Source organism: Drosophila ananassae, chromosome 2L (genome assembly GCF_017639315.1).
Source record: "Drosophila ananassae strain 14024-0371.13 chromosome 2L, ASM1763931v2, whole genome shotgun sequence".
NCBI classification, from domain to species: domain Eukaryota; kingdom Metazoa; phylum Arthropoda; class Insecta; order Diptera; family Drosophilidae; genus Drosophila; species Drosophila ananassae.
In genome coordinates this window covers 27,618,908-27,641,929 of record NC_057927.1, presented here as the reverse complement: position 1 = coordinate 27,641,929, position 23,022 = coordinate 27,618,908, and the positions used below count along the sequence as shown (strand labels likewise).

General features: G+C 44.5%; 10 protein-coding genes across 14 annotated transcripts; 6 read left to right on the top strand and 4 right to left on the bottom strand.

The window, feature by feature from the left end:
- The first annotated feature begins 478 nt into the window (after positions 1-478).
- Positions 479-3,281, top strand: LOC6505835 (formin-like protein 20). Of its 2 annotated transcripts, XM_014905325.3 has the most exons (5): positions 479-740; positions 982-1,222; positions 1,434-1,868; positions 1,928-2,893; positions 2,959-3,281. In XM_014905325.3, exons 2-5 carry the CDS (start codon positions 986-988, stop codon positions 3,115-3,117), a joined length of 1,797 nt encoding a protein of 598 aa, XP_014760811.1. In that variant the 5' UTR covers positions 479-740; positions 982-985; the 3' UTR covers positions 3,118-3,281. The 2 variants fall into 2 exon arrangements, with proteins under 2 accessions (XP_014760811.1, XP_014760812.1); XM_014905326.3 differs by lacking the exon at positions 982-1,222 and having other exon boundaries at positions 481-740.
- A 51-nt stretch (positions 3,282-3,332) lies between these two features.
- On the top strand, positions 3,333-4,537 carry LOC6505836 (flavin reductase (NADPH)). Its single transcript, XM_001964423.4, has 2 exons — positions 3,333-3,779; positions 3,840-4,537. The coding sequence occupies exons 1-2, from the start codon at positions 3,707-3,709 to the stop codon at positions 4,379-4,381; spliced, it is 615 nt and encodes a 204-aa protein (XP_001964459.2). The 5' UTR covers positions 3,333-3,706; the 3' UTR covers positions 4,382-4,537.
- Positions 4,538-4,970: 433 nt separating this feature from the next.
- LOC6505685 (N-alpha-acetyltransferase 80) lies at positions 4,971-7,319 on the bottom strand. 2 transcript variants are annotated; one of them, XM_001964424.4, is made up of 3 exons: positions 7,010-7,319; positions 6,127-6,232; positions 4,971-6,050 (listed from the first exon to the last, which is right to left on the bottom strand). In XM_001964424.4, exons 2-3 carry the CDS (start codon positions 6,157-6,159, stop codon positions 5,547-5,549), a joined length of 537 nt encoding a protein of 178 aa, XP_001964460.1. In that variant the 5' UTR covers positions 6,160-6,232; positions 7,010-7,319; the 3' UTR covers positions 4,971-5,546. The 2 variants fall into 2 exon arrangements, with proteins under 2 accessions (XP_001964460.1, XP_014760759.1); XM_014905273.3 differs by lacking the exon at positions 6,127-6,232 and having other exon boundaries at positions 7,010-7,316.
- A 48-nt stretch (positions 7,320-7,367) lies between these two features.
- LOC6505837 (mediator of RNA polymerase II transcription subunit 6) lies at positions 7,368-8,789 on the top strand. Its single transcript, XM_001964425.4, has 4 exons — positions 7,368-7,960; positions 8,020-8,194; positions 8,250-8,355; positions 8,428-8,789. Exons 1-4 carry the CDS (start codon positions 7,779-7,781, stop codon positions 8,718-8,720), a joined length of 756 nt encoding a protein of 251 aa, XP_001964461.1. The 5' UTR covers positions 7,368-7,778; the 3' UTR covers positions 8,721-8,789.
- LOC6505683 lies at positions 8,721-11,152 on the bottom strand. The gene is made up of 4 exons (XM_001964426.4): positions 10,850-11,152; positions 10,176-10,737; positions 9,255-10,121; positions 8,721-9,037 (listed from the first exon to the last, which is right to left on the bottom strand). The coding sequence occupies exons 1-4, from the start codon at positions 10,880-10,882 to the stop codon at positions 8,805-8,807; spliced, it is 1,695 nt and encodes a 564-aa protein (XP_001964462.1). The 5' UTR covers positions 10,883-11,152; the 3' UTR covers positions 8,721-8,804.
- Positions 11,153-11,243: 91 nt separating this feature from the next.
- LOC6505838 (synaptosomal-associated protein 25) lies at positions 11,244-12,745 on the top strand. The gene has a single exon (XM_001964427.4). It carries the CDS (start codon positions 11,531-11,533, stop codon positions 12,167-12,169), a length of 639 nt encoding a protein of 212 aa, XP_001964463.1. The 5' UTR covers positions 11,244-11,530; the 3' UTR covers positions 12,170-12,745.
- Positions 12,746-13,132: 387 nt separating this feature from the next.
- On the bottom strand, positions 13,133-14,756 carry LOC6505682 (mannose-6-phosphate isomerase). 2 transcript variants are annotated; one of them, XM_001964428.4, is made up of 3 exons: positions 14,604-14,756; positions 13,857-14,473; positions 13,133-13,801 (listed from the first exon to the last, which is right to left on the bottom strand). In XM_001964428.4, exons 2-3 carry the CDS (start codon positions 14,431-14,433, stop codon positions 13,188-13,190), a joined length of 1,191 nt encoding a protein of 396 aa, XP_001964464.1. In that variant the 5' UTR covers positions 14,434-14,473; positions 14,604-14,756; the 3' UTR covers positions 13,133-13,187. The 2 variants fall into 2 exon arrangements, with proteins under 2 accessions (XP_001964464.1, XP_032305551.1); XM_032449660.2 differs by having other exon boundaries at positions 14,587-14,692.
- Positions 14,757-14,964: 208 nt separating this feature from the next.
- On the bottom strand, positions 14,965-17,776 carry LOC6505681 (probable Dol-P-Man:Man(7)GlcNAc(2)-PP-Dol alpha-1,6-mannosyltransferase). Of its 2 annotated transcripts, XM_001964429.4 has the most exons (6): positions 17,282-17,776; positions 17,076-17,208; positions 16,843-17,016; positions 16,623-16,776; positions 16,198-16,569; positions 14,965-16,141 (listed from the first exon to the last, which is right to left on the bottom strand). In XM_001964429.4, exons 1-6 carry the CDS (start codon positions 17,405-17,407, stop codon positions 15,034-15,036), a joined length of 2,067 nt encoding a protein of 688 aa, XP_001964465.1. In that variant the 5' UTR covers positions 17,408-17,776; the 3' UTR covers positions 14,965-15,033. The 2 variants fall into 2 exon arrangements, with proteins under 2 accessions (XP_001964465.1, XP_044570167.1); XM_044714232.1 differs by lacking the exon at positions 17,282-17,776 and having other exon boundaries at positions 16,623-16,790; positions 17,080-17,212.
- A 35-nt stretch (positions 17,777-17,811) lies between these two features.
- Positions 17,812-19,306, top strand: LOC6505839 (26S proteasome regulatory subunit 6B). Its single transcript, XM_001964430.4, has 2 exons — positions 17,812-18,475; positions 18,563-19,306. The coding sequence occupies exons 1-2, from the start codon at positions 17,932-17,934 to the stop codon at positions 19,234-19,236; spliced, it is 1,218 nt and encodes a 405-aa protein (XP_001964466.1). The 5' UTR covers positions 17,812-17,931; the 3' UTR covers positions 19,237-19,306.
- Positions 19,307-19,404: 98 nt separating this feature from the next.
- Positions 19,405-22,952, top strand: LOC6505840. Its single transcript, XM_001964431.4, has 4 exons — positions 19,405-19,692; positions 19,749-20,247; positions 20,302-21,408; positions 21,462-22,952. The coding sequence occupies exons 1-4, from the start codon at positions 19,508-19,510 to the stop codon at positions 22,917-22,919; spliced, it is 3,249 nt and encodes a 1,082-aa protein (XP_001964467.3). The 5' UTR covers positions 19,405-19,507; the 3' UTR covers positions 22,920-22,952.
- The last annotated feature ends 70 nt before the right edge of the window (positions 22,953-23,022 follow it).

Below are 23,022 nucleotides of genomic sequence, written 5' to 3'. Positions count from 1 at the left end.
ATTATATAAAGCTGGGACATGATTATTTCAAAATAAATTAATGTTTAGAAAACTAGGTTATTTGACTTATATTTTGAGTTATATAATTAGGTTTCATCTAAAAATAATTTTTAGATAAATAAACTCTAAGCCAAGTCTATGAATTTCCAATCTCGAGCTTCCGCCTCTTGTAACCTCCGGTATCAAGGTTCTATGCTTTTTTTACAAAGAACCTTGACACTTATTTTTAGATTTGAAAAATGTCAAGAACCAGAGTAATCAAATGTAGTCATATATAACCTCTTAACCTCTTAGATTTGAAATCGATTTTATGACCAAAAATTGATTTCATAAATACACTTCCGCTGTCAGAAGTCATTACTCACTGAGTGGGGATCTCTGAGTATGGACTTACCCAAGGAACTGACAGGTAAGGTTTTTATCGTAGTCCCGCGGCATAAAAATATAGTTTACGCGAATTGTTTATATTTTCTTTTAGCTCAGGCCTCGGAGCCCCAGGCCCAGTCGCCCGAGGTGATTAGTGGCCCACATTTATCAGTTTTCAGACCCTCGGCTACCAGATAACGCGCTTCGCGAAATGAGTAAACTCAGTGCCCGCCATTGACATACCTCTACCGTTAATCAGTCCTCCACATAGCTCCGAGTCGCTTCAACCTACTGTGACCAGTTACGTTCTACTCTAAGTCGATCTGGTTGCCCAGGTTCTGCAGAAGCCGTGGACACCAACTCCTTCCCATACGGTAATGGTTCTTTGTCTTCGTCTGGCCAGTGGGCTTTTGTTCCAACCGGGTTACCTGGTGACTCTGGGGAGGGCCCATGCCGATGATTCACACTATCCGAATCCAAAATTGATAAAGCACTAGCTGCGCCAGCACCCTTATCTTCAAATTGGCTACTAGATAATACCTCAGCGCAAGACAGTGAAAGCCGCCAGTGGCCGATCCTTTGCAGCCTTCGACTAACGCAGCTCCGCTTTTCTAGTGCCATGGAGGATTACTCATACGCCTACATCTCCGAGCCAGTGGAGTTCAGGCAGCTGGAGGGGAAGGCCATTGACTTCCGCAAGACATTCGATGTGCGGGGTCAAGGCGTCGACGAAATGCTCCAGTTGTACCTGCGGAAAGCCAACTTATCCGACGACCTGAGTCGTCTGCCGACTCTGATGCGACGCGCCTACGTCTATGACATAATACGGAGCAATAAGGGGCCTGGTTACTGGGTGGTAATTGAAAAGAGCTTTTTTTTATACCCCTGCAAATCGGATTTCTCTCATTATTAGCGGATCCTAAAGCCCATTTCAGTTAAAGGTTAAAACTGCATCCGCAAGGGTATAAAATCTCTAGCTCCTTATGCATATATTTCACAGATTTTACTCTACAGCATTAGAGGTTGCAGTCTTGTCCTGACCTCAGCAATTCGTTCTTTCGTTCCAGCCTCCTTCTATGCAAGTGAGCCGCGACGTGTTTGCTCATCCACCGCCAGCAGTCCGTCCGCCGCCTGTCTACGCCGACAACGCCAGTATCGACATGAGTTTCAGCGGCATGAAGAACTCCTCCTCCTCGAACAGTCTGGACAGATATACAGGGGCTCCTCCAGCGGTGGCTCTGGCTGGTCCCAGTTTCCCAACGAGCGTGGTAGTCAGCAGCAAGGGCTCCAAGTACGAGATCAGTGGACCCACAAATTTTCAGCACGTTGCCGGCGATGTGACTCGGGATAGGACACGCAACGCCTTCGATCTGAGTGCCGAGACGAACGATAATGTTTTGAGGAAGTACATGATCGAGCGTGGAATCACGGAAGCGGATATCAGTGAAATGCGACGTCAGGATGTCATACAAAAAATTGTCCACTCCAATTACACGTGGATGGTATGTAGCTGCCGGATCACACTCGTTCAATATGATTAGTAACGTATTAATTTTTATAGCCCAAAAAAGGTGATCTGCAAAACAAGCCGAAGGGCCAGGAGCCCACAAGGCCACTGTTGTATGCCACCATCTCCACCAATAATCAGATCACTCCTCCACCTTCGCCTCCACCCGTTGCATTTACGACTCCGGCACCAGCTACAAGTTTTGCAAATTATGCAGCTCTTACATCCCGGTTTGTGGATATCTCGGACATGGACATGCCGGTGCCAGCGCCTAGCCGGCAACAGGAGGTGGGCTCTGTGATTCCCGTGCAGGTGCAGCCATCAAATAAGCCGAAGGTGCCTCCGCCTCCTTCAACAGTCATGGCCAACAACTCACACGGCGGCTATCCAGCGGCCATTGATATTCGCCATGTCCGACCTGCTGCGAGTCCTGTGAAGCCATCCACCGAGACATATGCCACCATATCACCACAGAGAAAAGCGGGAACCATGCGTATTCCACCGCCGGCTCCACCAAAACCGACCATTGGGCCCAGTACAAACGCCACTGCATCCTCTTCGGTCCAATATGCACTAATCGGCAGGCAGCAGCCGCCCTCCAACACATACTCCACTGCTTCCATGGCATCCGTATCGTCTGTGCAGTATGGATCAGCCAAGCCTCCGCCGCCAGCTCCTCCGGCTAAGCCGCGGTCCCCAGCTCATTGTCAACCACCTGCAGCTGCATCTTACGTGCCACCTCCTCCACCCATGCAGGTACAGAGCACCAAAACTCATGTTCCGGTTCCGCCACCACCGCCTCCAGCTTCTGCAGGAGGAATTCCTCCTCCACCACCGCCCATGCCAGTTTCTACTTCCGCCACCACCGGAGGAGGTCCACCCCCGCCACCACCTCCTCCATCCGCAGGTGGACCCCCAGCGCCACCACCAATGCAAAAGTCTGTGCCCAAAGTGGCTCCGGCTGCTGCCGATGACAGGGGGGCCTTACTGGAAAGCATACGCAAGGGCGTAGCTCTTAAGGTAAGTGCAAAATACAAATAGGAATATTTTTAAAATAGTTTTTAAAACTCTTATTTTTTTTTTAGAAAGTGGACCAAAAAGCAGCCACTATTAGCGGCATAAAACCAAGAGCTGAGCGCAAGCCGCCGGCAAACGACTTTTTAAGCGAACTTAAGCTAGGCATAACCCTAAGAAGGGTAAAAAATCCGGCAGATAACCCATTTTCCGAAGAGTCGCAAGCTTGAATTGGCAGTTGAGCTTTTGACTGCACGTGGCAGCTCTGGGCACCCTACAGGGTTGCCAGACTGAAATTGAAATTAGTGGTTGGCGATAAATTTAAATACTATTATTAATCACCATGACAAGTGCATACATTTATAGCTTTGTAAATAAACTTGTTTTGAAAAGATTAGATTGGTTTATCTATCTAGATGTACAAAGACAATACGTCGGTATACTTTTTGGAAAAGGGTGATATATCCTATGGGAAATTATGCCTAGTTAGCTTTGAACATAATTTTATACAAGAAATTATTAAAGAAATAAACTTTCAAAGATAGTTAAAATATTGATACCCTAAATAAAAAAGGATTAGAACCCCCCTTATAAAATTCGGCATACTCCCTTGAATTTGGCACAAGTTTTGAAGGTGTGCGTGAAACACAAATCAGCTGGCGACGCTCTGGGTGCGAACTCGAAGCACTTTCTGGAATCAATATAATTCGGACTCTTCCCTAGATAACACCACGGTACCCCTGCTGGAGTACATGTGACACTGCAATTTCCAGACAAAAACATTATAAGTAACTGAAGAGCAAAAAGAAGGAAAGCATTATGCAACGCATTGCAATTATTGGAGGAACCGGCATGACCGGCGAATGTGCCGTAGATCGCGCTTTGGAAAAAGGTGAGCAGATCAGAGGTCAAAGGGTATTCCAAAGCAAGCTAATTCTAATTCTTCATGCAGGTCTTAAAGTGAAATTGCTTTATCGCACCGAGGCCACCGTTCCAGAACGGTTCAAGTCCAAAGTTGACTTGGTCCAAGGAGACGCTACCAATTACGAGGATGTGAAGCGCCTGATCGAGGGTGTGGATGGAGTGTGCGTAATTTTGGGAACGCGCAACAAGTTGGAGGCCACCACGGAACTATCGCGCGGCACTGAGAACCTGATCAAGGCCATGAAAGAGGCCAAATTGACAAAGTTCTCCATTGTGATGTCCTCGTTCCTGCTTCGACCCTTGAACGAAGTTCCCGCGGTCTTTCACAAGCTGAACGAGGAGCACCAGCGAATGCTAGACCTGACCAAAGCTTCGGGGCTGGAGTACATAGCTATCCTACCGCCGCACATCGCCGACGAACCTTCCACCGCATACACCGTGGTACACGATGAAGCCCCCTGTCGGCTGGTATCCAAATATGATTTGGGCAAATTCATTGTGGACAGTCTGGATCAGCCAGAACACTACGGCAAAGTGTGTGGTATTGGAAAGGCCCCGAAAAGTACCTAGATTCCCTATAACCAGAGAAATAGCATTTCAAACCCTTTGCAGCTGATAAATTAAATCGTACAAATATTAATATTTTTTCATAGTCCATACAGGTAACGTAGATATCTGTATGTAATGTGAGCAAGCGCCCAATAAACTATCCATTTTTGAAAAGTATTTCTTAATTGCAATTACGTGAGGTGGTTGACGGCACATTAGCACCTGTGCCACCAAATGCCAACTAGCTATTCAAAAAATCTCTGACCATAACAGATCGCCGGCGGTCCCCAGGCCAGGCCATTAAAGATCAACAGCTTCCGCTTTCAGAGCACATTCACCGAGAGCGAGAACCGAGAGATCCGACAGCATTTTGGCAGCCCCTTACATCACTACAGGCTATTTCTGTAACAGAATTATTTCGCATGACGCTCGCTGGGCGGGCAACAACCATTTCATGGGCACCGAGCCCCCGTCAAATTTGGCTGCACCAAAATAACATCAATTTATAGGCGTAGCCGTGATCTTGAACTTGTCATCTCTGGTTGATGTGGACACATGGATGCAATCGTTCATGCGACAGATTCTTCCGCCCAGGAAAAGATGCACACTGTTTACTACAATTTCTACACGATTTATTGGAAGTTATTGCCTTCGTTGAGTGCTTATTGGCTAAGGCTCGATATGTCTCTATGCTATGTTTCGTTGGAAGATACTTGAGCTTCTTATTATCATTGCTGGCAGGTAGGTTTCCGTCTAGAAGCCACTATATGCACATGCTTGAGCAAAACTATAACAAATCATAATGGCTATACAGAAAGATTTGGATAAGGTTAACATATCCATACACATGTACCGAACGTAGTGGTCACCTTTGTCATACAAAAAGAACCAAAAAGTTTAAAAAATACACGCGGAAAGTAATATTTAAAAATCAACACAAGCTATCGTGAATGTTTGCTTATTTGTGTAATGGAATTAAAAGCTAGCTGTAGCTGTACCAGTATTCGGAGAATGAACGTGGTGCCTATAAGCGTACCCCTCATTCGTGTCCCGATAATAGCACGGTGCAGCTGCTGGCAGGCGACAGGTGAGTCCTGTAAATAGTTTCATGCATTTGCCAATTTGACTAGTTAACTGCCACGCTCTGTTCGGGCTTGGCTAATCTCACTACCACTGGCGTTGACGTCTATAAGACCTTCTTCATGTATTTCTTTTTGGCATTTTGTAAGCTCGGCAGTTCGCAGTGACGCGGCCCATACATGGAAATGGGTGCACAGTATTCGTAGCCGATGCGCTCGTAAAATCCATCCTGATCGATAGTCGACAAATAAATTGTCTTCAGATCAAGTACCACCCGACAATAGTCCTCCGCGAACTTCATGATCAGCTTGCCGAAGCCTTGGCCCCGATAGGTTTTGTCCACCACTACCGACTCGACGAAACACGCCTTCTTTTTGGAAGTGATCGGGCTCAGTTTCAAGTGGGCTATTACCCGACACATGCCCTCCGTGGTGAGAACCAAGCTGCATGGCAGTGTGTCGCAAGATGCCTCCAGAGAACGCATGCGCGCCGTTTCCGATCGCGGCCACTCGGCGTTGATCAAAGCGCAGGTGTCTTTCATCAGCTCCGGGTAGTTGTGGATGGGCACCACGTTAAAAGGGCTGCCGGTGACATTGAACGGTGGAAGCCCCTGCAAAATGGAATCCGGTTAGTGGAACTATCGACAATTTACGCAGACTGATGATTCGGCGCTCTTGCTGTTTTACTTCATAGTACGGCTCCGGTTTTATGTAGCGCATATCGCTGAAACTGACTACTGAAGGGTGGTTGGCAGGATCGGAGCCCGCCTAAGCTCAGAAATTGTGAAAAAATCTAAAAGATAGAATAGAATAGAGTGGTTTCTGTTCGCTACCCACACTCAACACAATTCACACCGGCTGATGGTTATTTACAAGGGATGTTTGTAAACATTTCGCTGGAGCAAAACAATAACAAGTGGACTGCATAAACAAATAGGAGGAAATGATAATAAGCCGAAGCTTCTATACCCTACAAGTCTAATAAAAGATTAATCAGAGAATTTGCAAATCTCACTTTATTTAGTTTTTTATAAAAAATAAAGATTTGTATTAATTGGAAATGAAAGGCATCCATTTTAAAGTGCTTTGATTAATTATAAAATTTAAAAATTAAATAAAAAGTTAAACAGATTGTCAGAATCTCTGTTCGATCAATAAATGTATTTGAAATTATATTTTAAAGAAAGTTTCAAGGGTATAAAAGTGAATTGGATTCGATAAACAAGGCGCTCAGCGAGCAGCCATGGAAACAGCACACACACTCAAACCAACATAAAACTGAAGAAAATCAAGGTGAGGCGTAAAAAAGAACGTTTTCATTCTACAATGTGCGCCTGGCCGAGAATTTACCGACCTTGGCTGGCCGTCTACTGAAACATATAACGCATATATACAGATATATCCGAATTGTGCGGGCGTTTACGGCTTTGTTCTGAAACTCTTCTATGTACAAATGGTCTGGATTTTGGCACGATGGCCGGGCGGACACGCACGATTACATTTGGCCAAAAGGTGCTACACACGTTATTGATTTTCCAATTGATAAAATTAACTCAGAATCAAGGGTTACCATTGTGAGAGCTGTGTGTTTGGGTGAATCTGCGTCTGCCTCCCGTGCGCCACGACGAAGTGAACAGAGTGTACTGATATGGTTCCCAATATTGCCAAGATATGGGCCAAGTTGAGAGCCGGAAATTCTTTTAATATAGAGCGGGCTCGTATGCGAGCGCGTCGCTTGTTCGGCCTGCTGAGATTTGATTCAGCGCTGACTGCGCGCCGGAAAATTGAATATCAGTTTGGTTTTAAATCGGAATATGTTTATTTTTAAACTTTTCCGTTCAATACAGCTTCTTCTTTTTATTTGGGACTGCCAACTCGATGTGGCTGGCCACCTAGCGCGACAGTGCTGTAAAGCTGGCCAGGACAGTGCTGGTAAATGCGCGCTGGTGGCAAGCGAAAATAGCAACAAATTTGTTTTGTTTATTGTTTAAAAGCAACGCAGGGCATCCGCAACGAGCATGCAGAGTGTGAAATAACTGTAGAAAGTTCAGACACGGGCGGCACATTTCAGAACTTACAGTATTAGGGCGAAGTTTATTGGCAGCGGGAGCAGCGCGAAATTCCTGTCGTTAACACGGTTCTAAATTATTTATTACACAACAAATAACTCAAAACAGACATTGTCAGCGAAAGGTTAAAAATAGCTTGTAAACAAACCGATCACCAGGAATAGGAAGAACCCCTCGCGGCGTCATTGACCCACAAAATTGCCCCAGCTCTGCCAACGGCCGGTTTAGCCAATCACTTCCCTGATACGAGCACGTGCATCCATCAACACTATGGCCAGCCGGCAAATGGCCAACGACCACCTGCGCCTCTCCTGGCATGACACCCAGATGATGGCTACCCTCAGCCCCCAGACGGTAATGGACTACTTCTGCAGGAGATCCAACCCCTTTTACGAACACATATGTAACAATGAAACCATCCGGATGCAGCGTCTAGGCCCGGAGCATCTGCAGTATGTTGTACTTCTATTAAGGATAAAATCCATGAAACTAACCATCTTGTACATTTCAGTAACATGATTGGGTTGGAGTACATCCTTTTGCATGTTGCCGAGCCCATTTTGTATGTCATCCGAAAGCAACACCGTCATAATCCTTCAGAAGCCACGCCCATCGCCGACTACTACATCATTGGAGGCACGGTCTACAAGGCGCCCGACCTTGCGAATGTGATAAATGCTCGCATTGTAATTATTTTCACAAAAATATTTCCTGCTTTTGCTTCAAATTACTCGATTTCAGCTCAACACTGTCGTGAATCTGCAATCGGCCTTTGAGGAGGCCAGTGGCTATGCTCGTTACCATCCCAACAAAGGATACACTTGGGACTTTTCGTCTAATAAAGTTTGTAAGTGAAAATCAGTATGGGACATATCTAATCCAATACCGATGGAAAATGTTAATAAATCTTGAATTCTAGTATCCGATAAATCCAAATCCGATAAGAAGGACACCAGCTCATCAAAAGACGAAAACAGTGGGACATTATTTCAAAAGCAACGCGTGGATATGCTGTTGGCCGAACTCCTTCGAAAGTTTCCGCCCCCAATCCCACCAATGCTGCAAAATCTACAGCAAGCCCCACCTACAGGAGATGAGATGAGTTCTGCTGGCGGCCTTAACTCTAATGAGATGAACAACGCTACTGGACCGCTGGATATCAAAACAGAAGGTGTGGATATGAAACCCCCGCCGGAGAAAAAATCAAAGTAATAAGGTTAATGTGCATTTAAACGTGGGGAAATCTAAAATACACTCATCTTAGACCTAGGCTATATTAAATTGGTTACATTTGATTTAATCTTGGGCACTCGGTGCATTTTCCCGGCCAGCTGGTGGCTTCTGCGTGAAGTTCTTTGTGTGCACCGTCAGACTGTGATTGGTGAACTCAAGTATGCTCTTAAAGGATTGCTTACAAATGTGGCAGGGCACAGTCTTCGTAGGGGTACGATAAACTCCAGCGTGCGCAGCCTTCTTGGGTACCTTCTTCGTGGACGGCGGAGCCATGGGTGGTTCAAAAGATGAAGTAGCTGGAAATTTAACTTCAATTAAAGTTTGGAAATTCATAACAAAAAAAAACAACATTGTTTAAAGAAACAAACAAAACAGTAGCATTTCATTCGAACAAAATGAACATAAATAAATAATTTTCTCATTTAATTTTCTTTTCAATTATGGACTTGCTGCTTTGATTCGATTGTATGTTTCTTTTAACAGCTGTGCTTGATATATTTTGGGAAAATTTACCCTTGCTAGGAATCATGCTGAAGCGCTGCTGTGTCTTCTGGGAAAGGGTGCATGGCTGGTTCACAGCATTGGAAGCTCCGATCTTGGGGAGCTGAGCCTTCTTTTCGTGGTTGAGTTCCGTAAACTGAAGTTTCCGCTTTTCACCCGGCGGAATCTTGCTGCAGTTTTGCATCAAGTGGATGTGCAGAGCGCGTTCTAGGGCAAAGTTTTTGTCGCAGTATTTACAGGAATTTTTACTACCGAGCGCACTAGTTCCTCCGCCCACCGTATTAGTATTCAGTCGTTTCAGAGACTTTGGTCCATTCTCTACCATATCGTGCATGCGAACATGCATGTCTAGTAAGCTTTTAACACGGAAAGTGGCATCGCAGGTCTTGCAGTTATAGATGACGGGAAGCGTTGTTTTGGGGGTCTGCTTGATCACTTTGGTTGGGATGTTTTGAGGAGTACGGCTGCTCGATACTGCGACGGATTTAGTTCCAAGTTTTGGTTTGGCTACAGGCAAGCAGCTCCGGCGTCCCACAGCTAGTGAGCCGCCAGCGCTTAGCTTACGGGCCGGACTGTTCAGTGTGGTTTTCACAACCACTGACATACGCTGTTTAAAGGAATAAGTACGACTCTCCACACTAGAAGTTGGCAAATATGAGCGGCGTGGACGCGGCATTCCACCCGAAGATCCAACGGCAATAGTCATTCTCTTTTTGCTTCCTTCCACTTTAATTTTTGGGGGCTGTGGTTTCACAGATTCAGCCGAAATCTTTAGGGCTTTCGAAATAAGTTCCGAAACCTCGTTCACAACCTCTTCGACCTGGGGATCATGTTTCTCTGGCGGTGGGGAGGCCACCATAGACACCCCTTCGTTGGAAACTATATATGAAAGTCGTTTAAGCAAAATTTATAAAATGTAATCTAAAGTCTTACCCTCGGTGATATTCTCAAGGACTACGTTGGCGCTTAGCGGATAAACATTGCTTACGCTGGGCTTTGGAATCTCTTGGACCGACTCCTCGTCAATGGTTCCATCTATGGTTTTTAGAGTATTTGCTTTAACCGTGCTGACGGATACGTCTACGGAACTAGACAATGTAGAATGATCGTTTTCGCCAGTATGCGAGTTTTCCTTGTTTTCCACATTTGTTACATCAAGATTTGTGATCACTGGGGTATCCTTAGACGGTGTGGAGCTCAGAGCATTGTGTTTGTTAAGAATGCTCATATTAAAAGGACGGAGGGGTGAGCCCTGATCCTGCTCACCGGTTATGATCTGCTGCAAATCCTTTAGGACGCTGCGCCGGAGCACCGTTTCTTCCACATTAGCCTCCATTTTACTGTTGTGAATTTCAAGGAACTGACTGCTTTGAGTGACCACTGCAGACTGCCACTTTGTACTGGTTCCGCTGGAAAGAGTGTCGTCCGCGTCGAAGGACAGGTACATGGTGACGCTTTCATCGTTGGCCGCGATCGACGACCGCCTTGAATCGCTCTGAAAGCAATCAAAAAACTGAATTACTATGGGAACCAAATATGATCGTGAGGCATCCTGAAGATCTGAAGAAACAAAGCAGTCGCTCTGAATTAAATGATTAACAACTTGCCTTGCCCACGGTTGATCTGCACGATTCATCCATTTTAGTCTAATTATGTAGACTACTGACTATAAGGAAAAACTAAAATAATTGAGATTTAAATAGAACTACTGAGAACCGACGCTGTACCAAAAACAAAGCGTTAATTTTTCAAAAACATTGTTCAACACTGTGCGCGCAAACATGAAACACAATACTACAAATTATTAAAATCTTTCACTTTCGCCCTAAAAACGTTTTGAGCTCGTGCTAACTTATTCGAAAATGAAGTCTATACGTTTTAAGGATCTGACATTCAATTTCAAACGTGTTACTAGATCATATATATATTTCGTAACATTAAGCCCGCCAAGCCATGAAAATATCGGCTATGGATGGAAAAATCTCCATATCGGTTCTATCGATACTTCGATAATTCGGCCACACTAATTCTCATATATATACACAAATTAGCGTATGTGTGAAAAATCTTATTTGCCAAATACTTGTTGTAATTGCTGAATTGTATAAAAAGTTTCCTAGAAAAAGAGCACAAATCGAGCTTAGGCGCATCTTAAATACATATCTATAAACTGCAACCTTGACTCTCAGAGAGGCGTTCCTGAGAATCTGACGGCTGAATCTGCGACTGTGAGTCATTTGTCTAGGTTTTACCAAAACAACCACTTGCTAAGCCCACCACACCCGGAAATGGCCGCCGTGGAAAACAATGAGCCCCGAACGGAGTTGCAGGAGCTGCAGCTCAAGTCTGCCCAGGTTGCGGACGAATCCTTGGAGAGCACCCGCCGGATGCTCAGCCTTATGGACGAAAGCAAGGAAGCGGGAATTCGCACGTTAGTGGCTCTGGACGACCAGGGCGAGCAGTTGGATCGCATCGAGGAAGGCATGGACAGGATCAACGCCGACATGCGAGAGGCGGAGAAGAACCTCAGCGGCATGGAAAAGTGCTGCGGCATCTGTGTGCTGCCCTGGAAGAAGGTGAACATTAAGGATGACGGCGACAGCGCCTGGAAGGCCAACGATGATGGCAAAATAGTAGCCAGCCAGCCGCAGCGTGTGATCGATGAGAGAGAGCGGGGTGGAATGGGTGCTCCGCCCCAGTCCGGCTATGTGGCACGAATCACCAACGATGCCCGAGAGGATGAGATGGACGAGAACCTCGGGCAAGTGAATTCTATGCTTGGTAACCTACGAAACATGGCACTGGATATGGGCTCGGAGCTGGAGAACCAGAACAAGCAGGTTGACCGCATCAATGCCAAGGGCGACGCCAACAACATTCGGATGGACGGTGTAAACAAGCGTGCTAACAATCTGCTCAAGAGTTAAACATGCACAAATCGGTCTCAAATCAATAGCGAACTCGGTAGTCAGGTCCCCAGTATACCCAATGACCTCGAACCAATGTTGTGGGCACAAAACAGTAGCTAATGCGTTATTTATACAATATATTATATACAAATACAAGTAGACCAATGGACTCCTAGTAGGAGCCAACGTAACTGACCCATCTACTAACAAGCACTTACCTGCTAACCAAAAAAACTAAATACTTTCTACTATATATTGTCCACGACGTATACATATGTATGTACACATTCTATATGTGCGTGCAAAGGCGGAACAACTACTAACTAACTATAACTATAAACCTACTTAAACTCGTGTACAAATGGCAACCTGACTGTTGCCTGAAAAAATTTTTATTATGAGATTTACCGAATGATGTACTCTGTTTTTGGTACAAACTTTTTGAGGCATTTTACTGAACTTTGTCGAATCAAACTTGTAACTACTGAGCTGAATATATGTGTATTAATATATATATTTACAGTCCCTAGAACCACCGCTTCCCCTGGCACACAGATAGTTAAAGATTAATAAAGGTGGTGTCCTCATATCGTAGCCAATTTTATGTTGTCCATTGTTATGCCCTTTTGTGCAAATTTTGTCAAGCCATTGAGAAGGGATTCCGGAAATTCCATAGTCAGTCACTGGTTTAAATGAACATTTACAGAGTCGCTCTCGAAAGTTCTGCATCGTATAAATTGTGTCCCAGATGAAGTATCATTATAGTTCTAAGTGAACAAAATTGTTTGAAAGTAATCCAATGTTTAAATATTAGGAAAGAACCTGTTTGTGCGCAAGATATTTCTCGTTAATTATTGTATGTATTACGAACGTGTATAGCCTATTGATTAGATTACTTATTTATCGCTACTATTGCCACTTTAGCTTTTATTCATAGCTCTTAAATTGCAATTTTTTAAATAAATGAATTCACCACCAAAATATCGCATTTCTGGATTTATTGCACTAAACAAAATATTATCATTGACTGACAATGCTAGGCCACTCGAAAGTAGTTGAAGGAAGCTATGTATCCCGTAAAGTCCTCGTCGCAGTCTTCGGCTTTTGCGAACTCTACTTCAGGTGCCGATTCCACAGGAATGTACACAATGCTGCCACGCGAGACCACGATTTCCTTGGGTCCTGCTTGAGTTTTCAGCCTCAAAGTACGAACTCCATTCAGGACTATTAAAATGGATCCGTACGGCTGGATTTGCAGCTTGTACGTTTTCAGGCTGTGTTGGATTTTAAGGGAAATCACAGCAAAGTCCGACACTGGTGGAATGTACACCTGGACCTGTTCATCTACACGAAATGGCATGAACTTCTTTAGGTCTGGGTGCACTCCAACAAAGTTAACAGAATCCAGCAGCTGTTCAACATCCTTGTACTTGGGTGTCAAACCCGCACGGATAACATTGTCCGAGCATGCCATGCACTCTACACAGTCGCCGTCCAGATAGGCATGGATCTCGTTGGCACCCAAGTAAATAGCCTCACCGGGTTGTAGGTGGAGCAGATTTAGGAAAAACAGTGATAGCACGCCCACGTCGCCAGGGAAGTCTGCGTTGACGCTGTTAAACACGTCAAGCAGCTCATTAAACTTGAGTTCTGGGAAAGAGTTGAAAAGTTAATTTAGGCAGCAGTTGATGTGTACTCGGTTTACCTTTCTGATAGTTCTTAGCTATGTCCGCGATGCACTTGGAAATCTCCGATGCGTCACTCTTCATCAGTTGCTCGTAGCACACCTTTACGCTTTCGGCATTCGGTGACTCGTGCAACTGATCCACTGCCTCCTTGCCTAATAGCTGGCTGAGGGGCTGGAACTCGTCGACGTAGTCCCTAATATCCTCCGGCGGCATAAAACCGCACAAAGCCTTGAACGGAGTTAAAGCAATGGCCAATTCTGGTTTGTGGTTGGGATCTTTGTAGATCTCCGGGCGTTCCTGGTGCAATCGCTCGGCTTCGCATTTGTTCGGATGCACTTGAATGCTAAGGGCTTTGTTGATACTCAGCACTTTGAACAGATACGGGAGGTCGCTTTTCAGGACACGGTCTAGCGTCTCGCCCGTTTCTTTCACCACTGAAACGCCGCAGATGTGGGTACCCATCCACATTTCCGCGTAGGTCTCCTCATCGTCCAGCGTAAAATCAGGATCATTGGCCATGGCCAGTTGGGCTACCGCCGAACTAATACCCCTGCGGCCCCACTCGTAATTTTTCACCCATCCAGTAAGCTCCATTTCCAAACTTCGTCCTTCCTTTCCAAATTTTGAGGTCAAACTGAAGGTGATAAGAAATCATATGGTTTTTTACAATATTGTTTGCGTGGTATTTTCCGGTGATAAGAAACAAGAATTGCAAACGATGCTCATGCGAAAAAATCCAAAATATACCTTAGATAATCACTTACATTAAACGAGATAAAGTCTTATACTAAATGGGAAAAAAAATTTGGAATTTACTTCGAAAGAGATTTTTCTACAATATTGTTGGCAGTCAGAGGCGTAGTAGATTTCATGGAGAGGGTCGTATCCTTTCCTTGTGCCAACAATATTTCCAAATACTTTTTTTTTAAATTAATTTCCAGCGTTTTTTTTCAATTGCTTATTTTTGTTTTTGATATTTACGCTTAGAATCTAAACTTTAAAATTTAATCCCTTCTAATGACAACGCCTCTGTCAACGTTAATCGATAGTCGATTACAACTTATCAAAACTCTACGTTGTGGCGCAAAATTCAAAATTTGTGTGATGTTGAAACGACAAAAGAAATTATTTAAAAAAAAGTTTATTTATTTCACTGTTTTACAATATCATTATTCTTAGGTTAAAACAGGCTTTTTATTTCAGTTTTGCATTCTCGCTGTCGTCAATTTTGTCAATGACCTGTTTTAAACAGTCCTTTGTCGATGTCTTCTCCAAGTCGCAGATGCGTGTAAGGTCCATAGTAGAAATTTGCTCGATCATCTCCTTAATCTTCTCTTGTTTTATAATGGCCTTTACAGACTGTCTCACGCCAGGACGTCCAGCAGTTCCACCTGGTATCTTTGGCGACCGTTCCGCAGAATCATTTTCGATTTGCTTGCCCTTGGATCGGTAGTGCTGCTCAATAATCTTTCGTATTTTTAGTTTGGTTGCAGCTCGAGATGTTTTTGTAGTTTGACCCATGGCTAAATTTCGTAATTCCTGAAAATTAATTTCCTTGGCTGGCGTCTCAATCGATTCTACTTCCGGTTCAACTACTTTTTCATATTCACTGTTTATGTCTTGTTCCAGGGACATCTCCTCAACGGTCGCCACGATACCATCATCATCATCCACATCTACGGGTAGAATAGCTTCCACTACCGACTTATTGCTATCTCTAGCAATTTTTTCGATTGGAGGAGTTTTAATTTCTTCTACAGCTTCAGGTTTTGTAACCTTTTCCTTTCTTGGCTTTGCCTGGGGTTTCTGCTTATTAGAAGGTGGAATTCGTCTCTTAAGGATTCCAATACAAGGCTTGGTTTTGATTCGGACTGGCAACAAGGAGTTGTATTGTATGCCAATGCTGTTGAAGCAATCGATGAACTCCACGGTGTCAAATTCATCTTGCAACGAGGCCCACACATCAGTATTTTGCTTATTTTTGGCCTCTACTAAGAGATGTGTGTAACTGGCCAGTTCTGCCTGGGTGTAATTCATAGACTCGTTTTTGCTATACGCCCATTCATCTCGTACTTCCATAAAACGCGAAACTCCACTTTGAGCGGCTAAGTTCGATATGTGCACAGATACATTGGATGAGCCAACCTCCAAGCGGTGTAAACGTGAAAGAGCTTCTCCTCCAGGATAGTTAGTTCCCGAAATGACGAGCAGAAATACCGTCATAAAGACATTTAACAGCAGGTGAGCTCCAGAACATAACGCAAGGAAACTGTGCCACGTTGATTTGGCGCTGTTCATCCAACTAGTGGGGAAAAAATAAAATCAATTTTATCCATAAAAAAATTATATGAAACCTACATCCTTTGGCATGCGCAAGCAGCAGCAATATTCAGAACTGGGAACACGTAGATAATAAACCGAAGTTCCTTGTGGGGCAGTAGGGAGTACAGAAGTACAAAGGCTAGAGCAGATAGTGCCAAGGGGCGAATGCGTTTCTCCAAGAAAATGCCAATTGGCACAAACACCAATGATGCTCCCATCGCTCTAGGCATTGCCGAGTAGAAATACCAAAAAAAGGGCGACGTGCCCCAATTGGAACTTTTGTTGAGAATTGTGTTGTACCAGAGTACTTCCCCCTCAGGCCACAGCAGTCTCCGCCAGAAAAATGAATCTACCAACACAGTCGCAGCCAAAATGCAAATGCCCGCCGGCAGTGAAATTTTCAAAAGCCTGAGAATAAAATATTTGGCATTAAATAATATGTTAAAGATTGATCACTGCACCTGTCAATGGAGAATTTTCGCTGTAGCAAGCTCACGGCCAGCAATAGACCCAAGAATAAAGCCAATTCCGAACGAAAGACTAGGATGGAGATGCCAGAGCAGATGATAAATGGCTTGTGCTGGTACCGCATCCAATACGCAATGGCATAGAGTACTGAAAAATTGGTTCTTAATTAAACTTTTTTAATGAATGGTTGTCCCGGTGCTGTGTGTTAGGTACCTAAGGGCAAGGCAAAAATATTTGGCAAGGGCCTCGTCATGTAAAACATGAAATGAAACTGTGTTATGGTGATGGCTGTAAACCACAGACGCACCTCCACGCCATAGATTTTCGTTACGGCCTGCCTTAAGTTGTTCCATGCCACTGTGATGGCTCCAGCTAAGACCAGCCGCACTGGGGAAGATTAAGAAATTTTAGAATTGGGGCAACTTTAGTTTTTAGACTTATTTTACCTACATATTGGGCCCAGAATTTGTTAATATCCAGAGTCTCAAAGAGTAGGACAAACGGAGCAGACAGCATAGATACAACCAGTGGGCCAATAAAGGTTCGTGGTACTACTCCCGGAAACTCATGATGATCATACTGAAAAAATGAATAAAAACGACATTATTTTCCTTCGGCAAATATTGACTAAAAAGTAATTTATTTCCCTTACCTGAGTAAAGTTATCCCTCAAATATAGAATATCATGCATGGCCTGCAGGTTGAAGCTCTCCTCCACTTTCGTAAAAGGGGTGTAGACCAAATGGGCCACCGCCGTTAGGAAAACCAGAATGTCCATAATGGTTTCGTGTATTAAAGAAGACTAATAAATAGGCTGGAGCCGAATCAGGAAAATTACATAATGTTTTGAGTCCGATGTTTATATGTTCCGAAGATAAGTATCTATATGTCAACGGTATCCAATATACACGGTGTCTTATATTTTAAATTGCTAGAGTTTCGAATGCAACCGCTGTGATGTGATGTAGGAAACACTCTCTGCCTAACGAAACGATTAACGACCGAGTAACATAAATGCCATTAGTATGGCAAATATATATGCTACGCCGTCTAGAATCCGTGGGGTTCCAAAATAAGTCGAAAAAGATATATAAAAATAGATCGTTCCACGTCGGACAGAGCAATCACAACAAAAACAAAATAAAGAAGAAGATAAAACAACAGGTCGGAATCAGCTGACTGCCTTCGATAACTGTCATGGGATTCGATACCGATACATATTTCCAAATCCACTCTGACTTAGCTTTTGAAAATTCAAGTCATTCTATCTCCTGCCTTTTCTAACGAGACCCTTCAACCAAAATGCGCCTATTCAAGGAAGAAATCGCCCTTTTTCACCAAAAGTCCCTGGCAAAATATGAGGGCTTGGATGAAGCCGACTTGTATGTTATGTACAAGAAGTTGCAAATGGAGTTGGAGCTTATCCAAGTTCAGGAGGACTACATCAAGGAAGAGCAGCGCAACTTAAAAAAAGAATTCATTCATGCTCAGGAGGAGGTGAAGCGCATTAAGGCCGTTCCCCTGGTCATCGGGCAATTCTTAGAGGCGGTCGATGAGAACAACGGAATTGTGGCGTCCACCACGGGTTCCAATTACTACGTCCGTGTACTTTCTACTATCGACAGGGAGCAGCTAAAGCCTTCGTCTTCGGTGGCCCTGCATAAGCAGAGCAACTGTTTGGTAGATTTGGTGCCTCCGGAGGCGGATAGCACTATATCCATGCTGACTCCGGAAGAGAGACCTGATGTCCACTATTCAGATATTGGGGGACTGGATGTTCAGAAACAGGAGATACGCGAAGCTGTGGAGCTGCCCCTTACGCATGCGCAGTTGTATAAGCAGATTGGTATGTATGGGCTCTGGGTTGTCAACTGTTGCCTCTTTTCTAATTTAAATATTGGGCTTGGACTACTAATTGATTATTAAATTCCAGGCATCGATCCTCCCCGAGGAGTCCTTCTCTTTGGTCCTCCTGGATGTGGGAAAACAATGTTGGCGAAAGCCGTAGCTCATCACACCACTGCTTCTTTTATTCGTGTAGTGGGTTCTGAGTTCGTCCAGAAGTACTTGGGCGAGGGTCCTCGCATGGTCCGCGATCTATTCCGTCTGGCCAAGCAGAATGCGCCATCCGTTATTTTCATTGATGAAATTGATGCCATTGCTACCAAACGTTTTGATGCGCAAACCGGAGCCGATCGGGAAGTACAGCGCATTTTGCTGGAGCTCCTCAACCAGATGGATGGTTTCGACGAAACAACCAATATCAAGGTAATCATGGCCACCAATCGCGCTGATACCTTGGATCCAGCTCTTTTGCGTCCCGGCCGTCTTGACCGAAAAATAGAGTTTCCACTGCCGGATCGTCGCCAAAAGCGCCTTGTTTTCTCAACAATCACATCAAAGATGAATCTTAGCGAGGACGTGGATCTGGAGGATATTGTAGCACGTCCGGACAAGATCTCAAATGCAGATATTAATGCCATTTGTCAGGAGGCTGGAATGCACGCTGTGCGCGAGAATCGCTACGTTGTCAACTTTAAAGACTTTGAAAAGGGCTACAAGACCAGCGTGCGCAAGGATGAGACCCAGCACGAGTTTTACAATTAGTGTGGGTTTTAAATTACTCTTGGGGGTATGCTGCTGAATTAAATAATATATGTTACTATTCCAATGAAAATGTAACTGATATTTTTGAATTATACGTTGTTGAGGGTGGCTTGGCGCGCAATATAAATGCTATCGAAATTTTCGATACCGATTGTGGGTGGTACTTACGCGCGATATCGGATAACAGCCGAGCAGCTGTTGGTTTAAAATTCGCCCCATTTGCCGGTTTCATTGTTTTGAAGGATTCAGATATTGGGATCTGACTGCCAGAATGATTCACTTGGAGTGGTATGTCACGCGGATAAAGCCCGCCATTGAAGCCTTCCTGAAGGAGCCCAGCAAAAGCACGCTTTCCCTGGTTGAGCGTGAAATTGAGGGATTTAACTTTGGAGAAATGCGCATCTACCAGGTGCAGACCCTGGTGCCGTTGGTGCTTAAACTGGACGAGCTTACGGGGTAATTGGTCGTCACTCTTGTGTATCCCATAGTTGCTCTAAAACACATTTTTTCAGGGAGAATCAGGAACTCCGCACTAGTTTAATGAATTGCCTTAGTACCATTGTGTCCCGCGCCTACCTGGCCGATGCGAAGGGGTTGCGGTCCATCCTGGTGGTAGTAATGCAGCAGATTGTTGACCCAAAAACGGCAACCATGCGACCAGACCTCTCAGAGGAAATTAAGCTGGCTGCAGTCGAATGCATATTCGAGGCACTGCGTCGCTCCACTAGCGATGTTCTGGAGACGTTCTACTCTAAGGAAGCGGCGATGATCATTGGACAGATTCTTATTACGCTGCTAAATATCATTGAGCACGAGAAGTACCGGAAACTTGTCCAGACCGCTGTGAAGTGTTTAATGGTGGTTTTCTACGTCCATGACGAGTCCGACGCCATGGACGTGGTACTGCGCAGTCAGGTGGCCAACACCACATTCATTTTCCTTCCAAAAGTCCTTATTGTGCTATTTAAAACGTCCTTAAAGGATGATAAAGTCGGTGAGACCTTAAAATCCGTAAGTAGTTTAAAGAATTTTGAAGATGTAGTATAAATTCGAGGTTTCTATTAGATGACGGTCCAAGCCCTTGGACGCATTATCTGCATCATGTTTGAGGAAACGACAGAGGAATTTATGAAACTTCGCTATGATGTAGGCGCATTCCGGAATCTTTTAGATAGCTCTACGGAAAATTCCGAGCAGACAAGTGAATTTAAATACTTTTCCAATAAAAAAGCCAGTGTTGAAGAAAATGAGGAGCGACTTCATGAAATGCAGTCCGAGCTGCGCTCCCTCAAATGGATCGGGGCAACATCGCGTCGTTTGCGGCCCATCTTTGTGGAGACAAGTATTCTGAGGGCACATCCTTCACTTAAGATAAGGGAGTCCTATGCCGAAATGTGTTGCCTTCTGCTCTCGCACTGCGTCCATAACTTGCGCAGCAACTTTTTACATATACTGGAGAGTGTAATGGCTTTATCGGAGGACGAAAACGAAGCGATAGCCCAACGCTGCAGAAATACATTGATTCAGCTGCAACAGCAAACTAACAGCCAAGGAATATTTGACGAGAATGCGGAAATGCTATTAGATGCGCACCTCAATAAATGGCCTCGTATTTTACACCGCTGCGAGGACAATGAGCAGTTCGCTGAGTTACTCTTTTTCAAGGGATTCCTAAAGAATGTCAAATCTGAAAAACTTCAACTTCTGCTCTTAGTGCCAAAGAACCTCGAAATGTTCGTCAATTGTCTTCTAATGGCTTTAGATTTGCGAACTTCGCGGGATCTTCTCAACGAGGAATACTCCCTCCGCCAAATTCGGACGGGGAATTCGAAGGACCTGTATTCAGAGTTGTCAAAGTTGCAATGGCGCCAGTTTAAGTACCTGGGATCAAAGCGAACTGTGGATATTCTTTACGATATAGCAACTTTATTAGGCACAGAACCCACCATAAACCGAGTTATCTTCGACTATTGTCAGGAGCAGATTCAGCAAAGATCAGCCGCCATGAATGAGGCAGTCTTGCTCCTAACGTTAATGATCACAACGCCAGTCAAGATAGCTAGGGAAAGTCGCTTGATGTTGGCCCAGCTTTTTTTGGACCAGCTTCTGCGGGAAGAGCATTGGAACCTATCCTTACAGCCCGATGCCTCCTGGCGTTTAAAAGTGGAAAAGGTCAGTTCTTGCTTTGCTTTTTTAGAATCCGATAACATAATTTATTTACGCAGCCAACTAACTGGTTTAAGGACTATACCCCGGGCCTGTATTCATCAGCTGTGGAAATTCGTACTCAGGATTGCGATTCTGATGATGAGGAGTTGGCAGACGTGGTCAGTAGTCGTGTAAATATTGCGGATGCCCAGTTCAATGTGTTGCACACATGTTTGGTACTATACGCAGTCGGCCATTGTGCCAAGTTCATTGGCGATACCTTCGACAGATATATCTTTCAGAGCCTGCATAAAGTTCTCCTTAAAGTATCCAGTAGCAACACCATTGTGTACCAAGCGGCTAGTTTCGCATTCGTGTCAATGCAGCTGGCTCTGAAATACGCGGAACCATCGCATTTCATTGAGTGTTCTACGGATTATATAACCTTTCATTTGAACTCGTTACTTAAAAAGTCGCCGGAGAGCCCAGCCGCCGTGGATATTCTCACCGTGGTGCTTCAGTACAGCACAAGGGGAAATGTGCCCCATTTAGATAGTATATTCCAGACGATACGGGAGGAGTGTTCCAAGCGTCACCAAACATCCAATGTGCACTCATATCTGCGCGTTTTCAATGCATTCCTTAAACACATAACAGGCTGGCAACACGACACCCGGACACAGGTCGATGCGGAGCACGACATGCAAGTAGACGAGGATAAGGGAGCTCTTGACACCTGGCTGAGCGTACTCCAGAGGCCGCGTTTGTTGGACGATCTAAATGGAGACGAAAATATGACAGAAGTACCAAACAAAAATGAAGAGGATGTCACGGAAGAGGAAGCGGAAACCGAACCCGCAAAGCCTACTTTACCACGTCACATTGAAATGGTGAAGGATATTCTGGGCCAGGTCATTAAGTTTATATCTACCGATGACCAAGCTCAGCAGATTGCCGCCCTCGAGTGCTTCGCCAGTGGTGTACCCCTCTTAGCGGATTATGAAAACGAACTCTTGCCACTGGTGCACCTTGTTTGGCAACCGCTTGTGGAAAAATTCCGTCAAAAGGATGCTCTGGTGCTTAACCGCTGTTTTACATTGTTACACCTTCTCGGTGTTCACTCAAAGGAGTTTATATTTAAGAGAAGCCTCAGCGATGTGATACCCCAACTGAAACAGTTTCTCCAAGTGGCCAGCAAGCACAGTAAAATGGAAACCTCATTGGCGAAGACCCAAGAGTACAAGTTACAAGTAAAGTTGCTTCAGAGCCTGTCAGATTTTATAATAGGCCTTCAAATAGACGGAAAACACTTCCACGAGTTATTATCCACCGTTGTGATTTACCTGTCGCAGGAACAGCCGGCAGAGTTGCAAGCTCTAGCCAAGGATTGCATTCTCCAGTTGGTGTGCTACAATGGACCCTTTCTTTATGTGACTTTACTCCAAAGGGCACACCTTAAGGATTATATGAATAGTGTTAGCCAGATCCTGGGAGTCATGGGCTTCAGCTTAGCTAAAGGAGGTGACCTCGATTAATAATAAAGAAGCGACCAATTTTATTTTTCACAATTGCTCTATTCTGATTTCTGTTCACTCAATTAACATTACATAGACTAATGCTAGGTGTCTTTTACTGCAT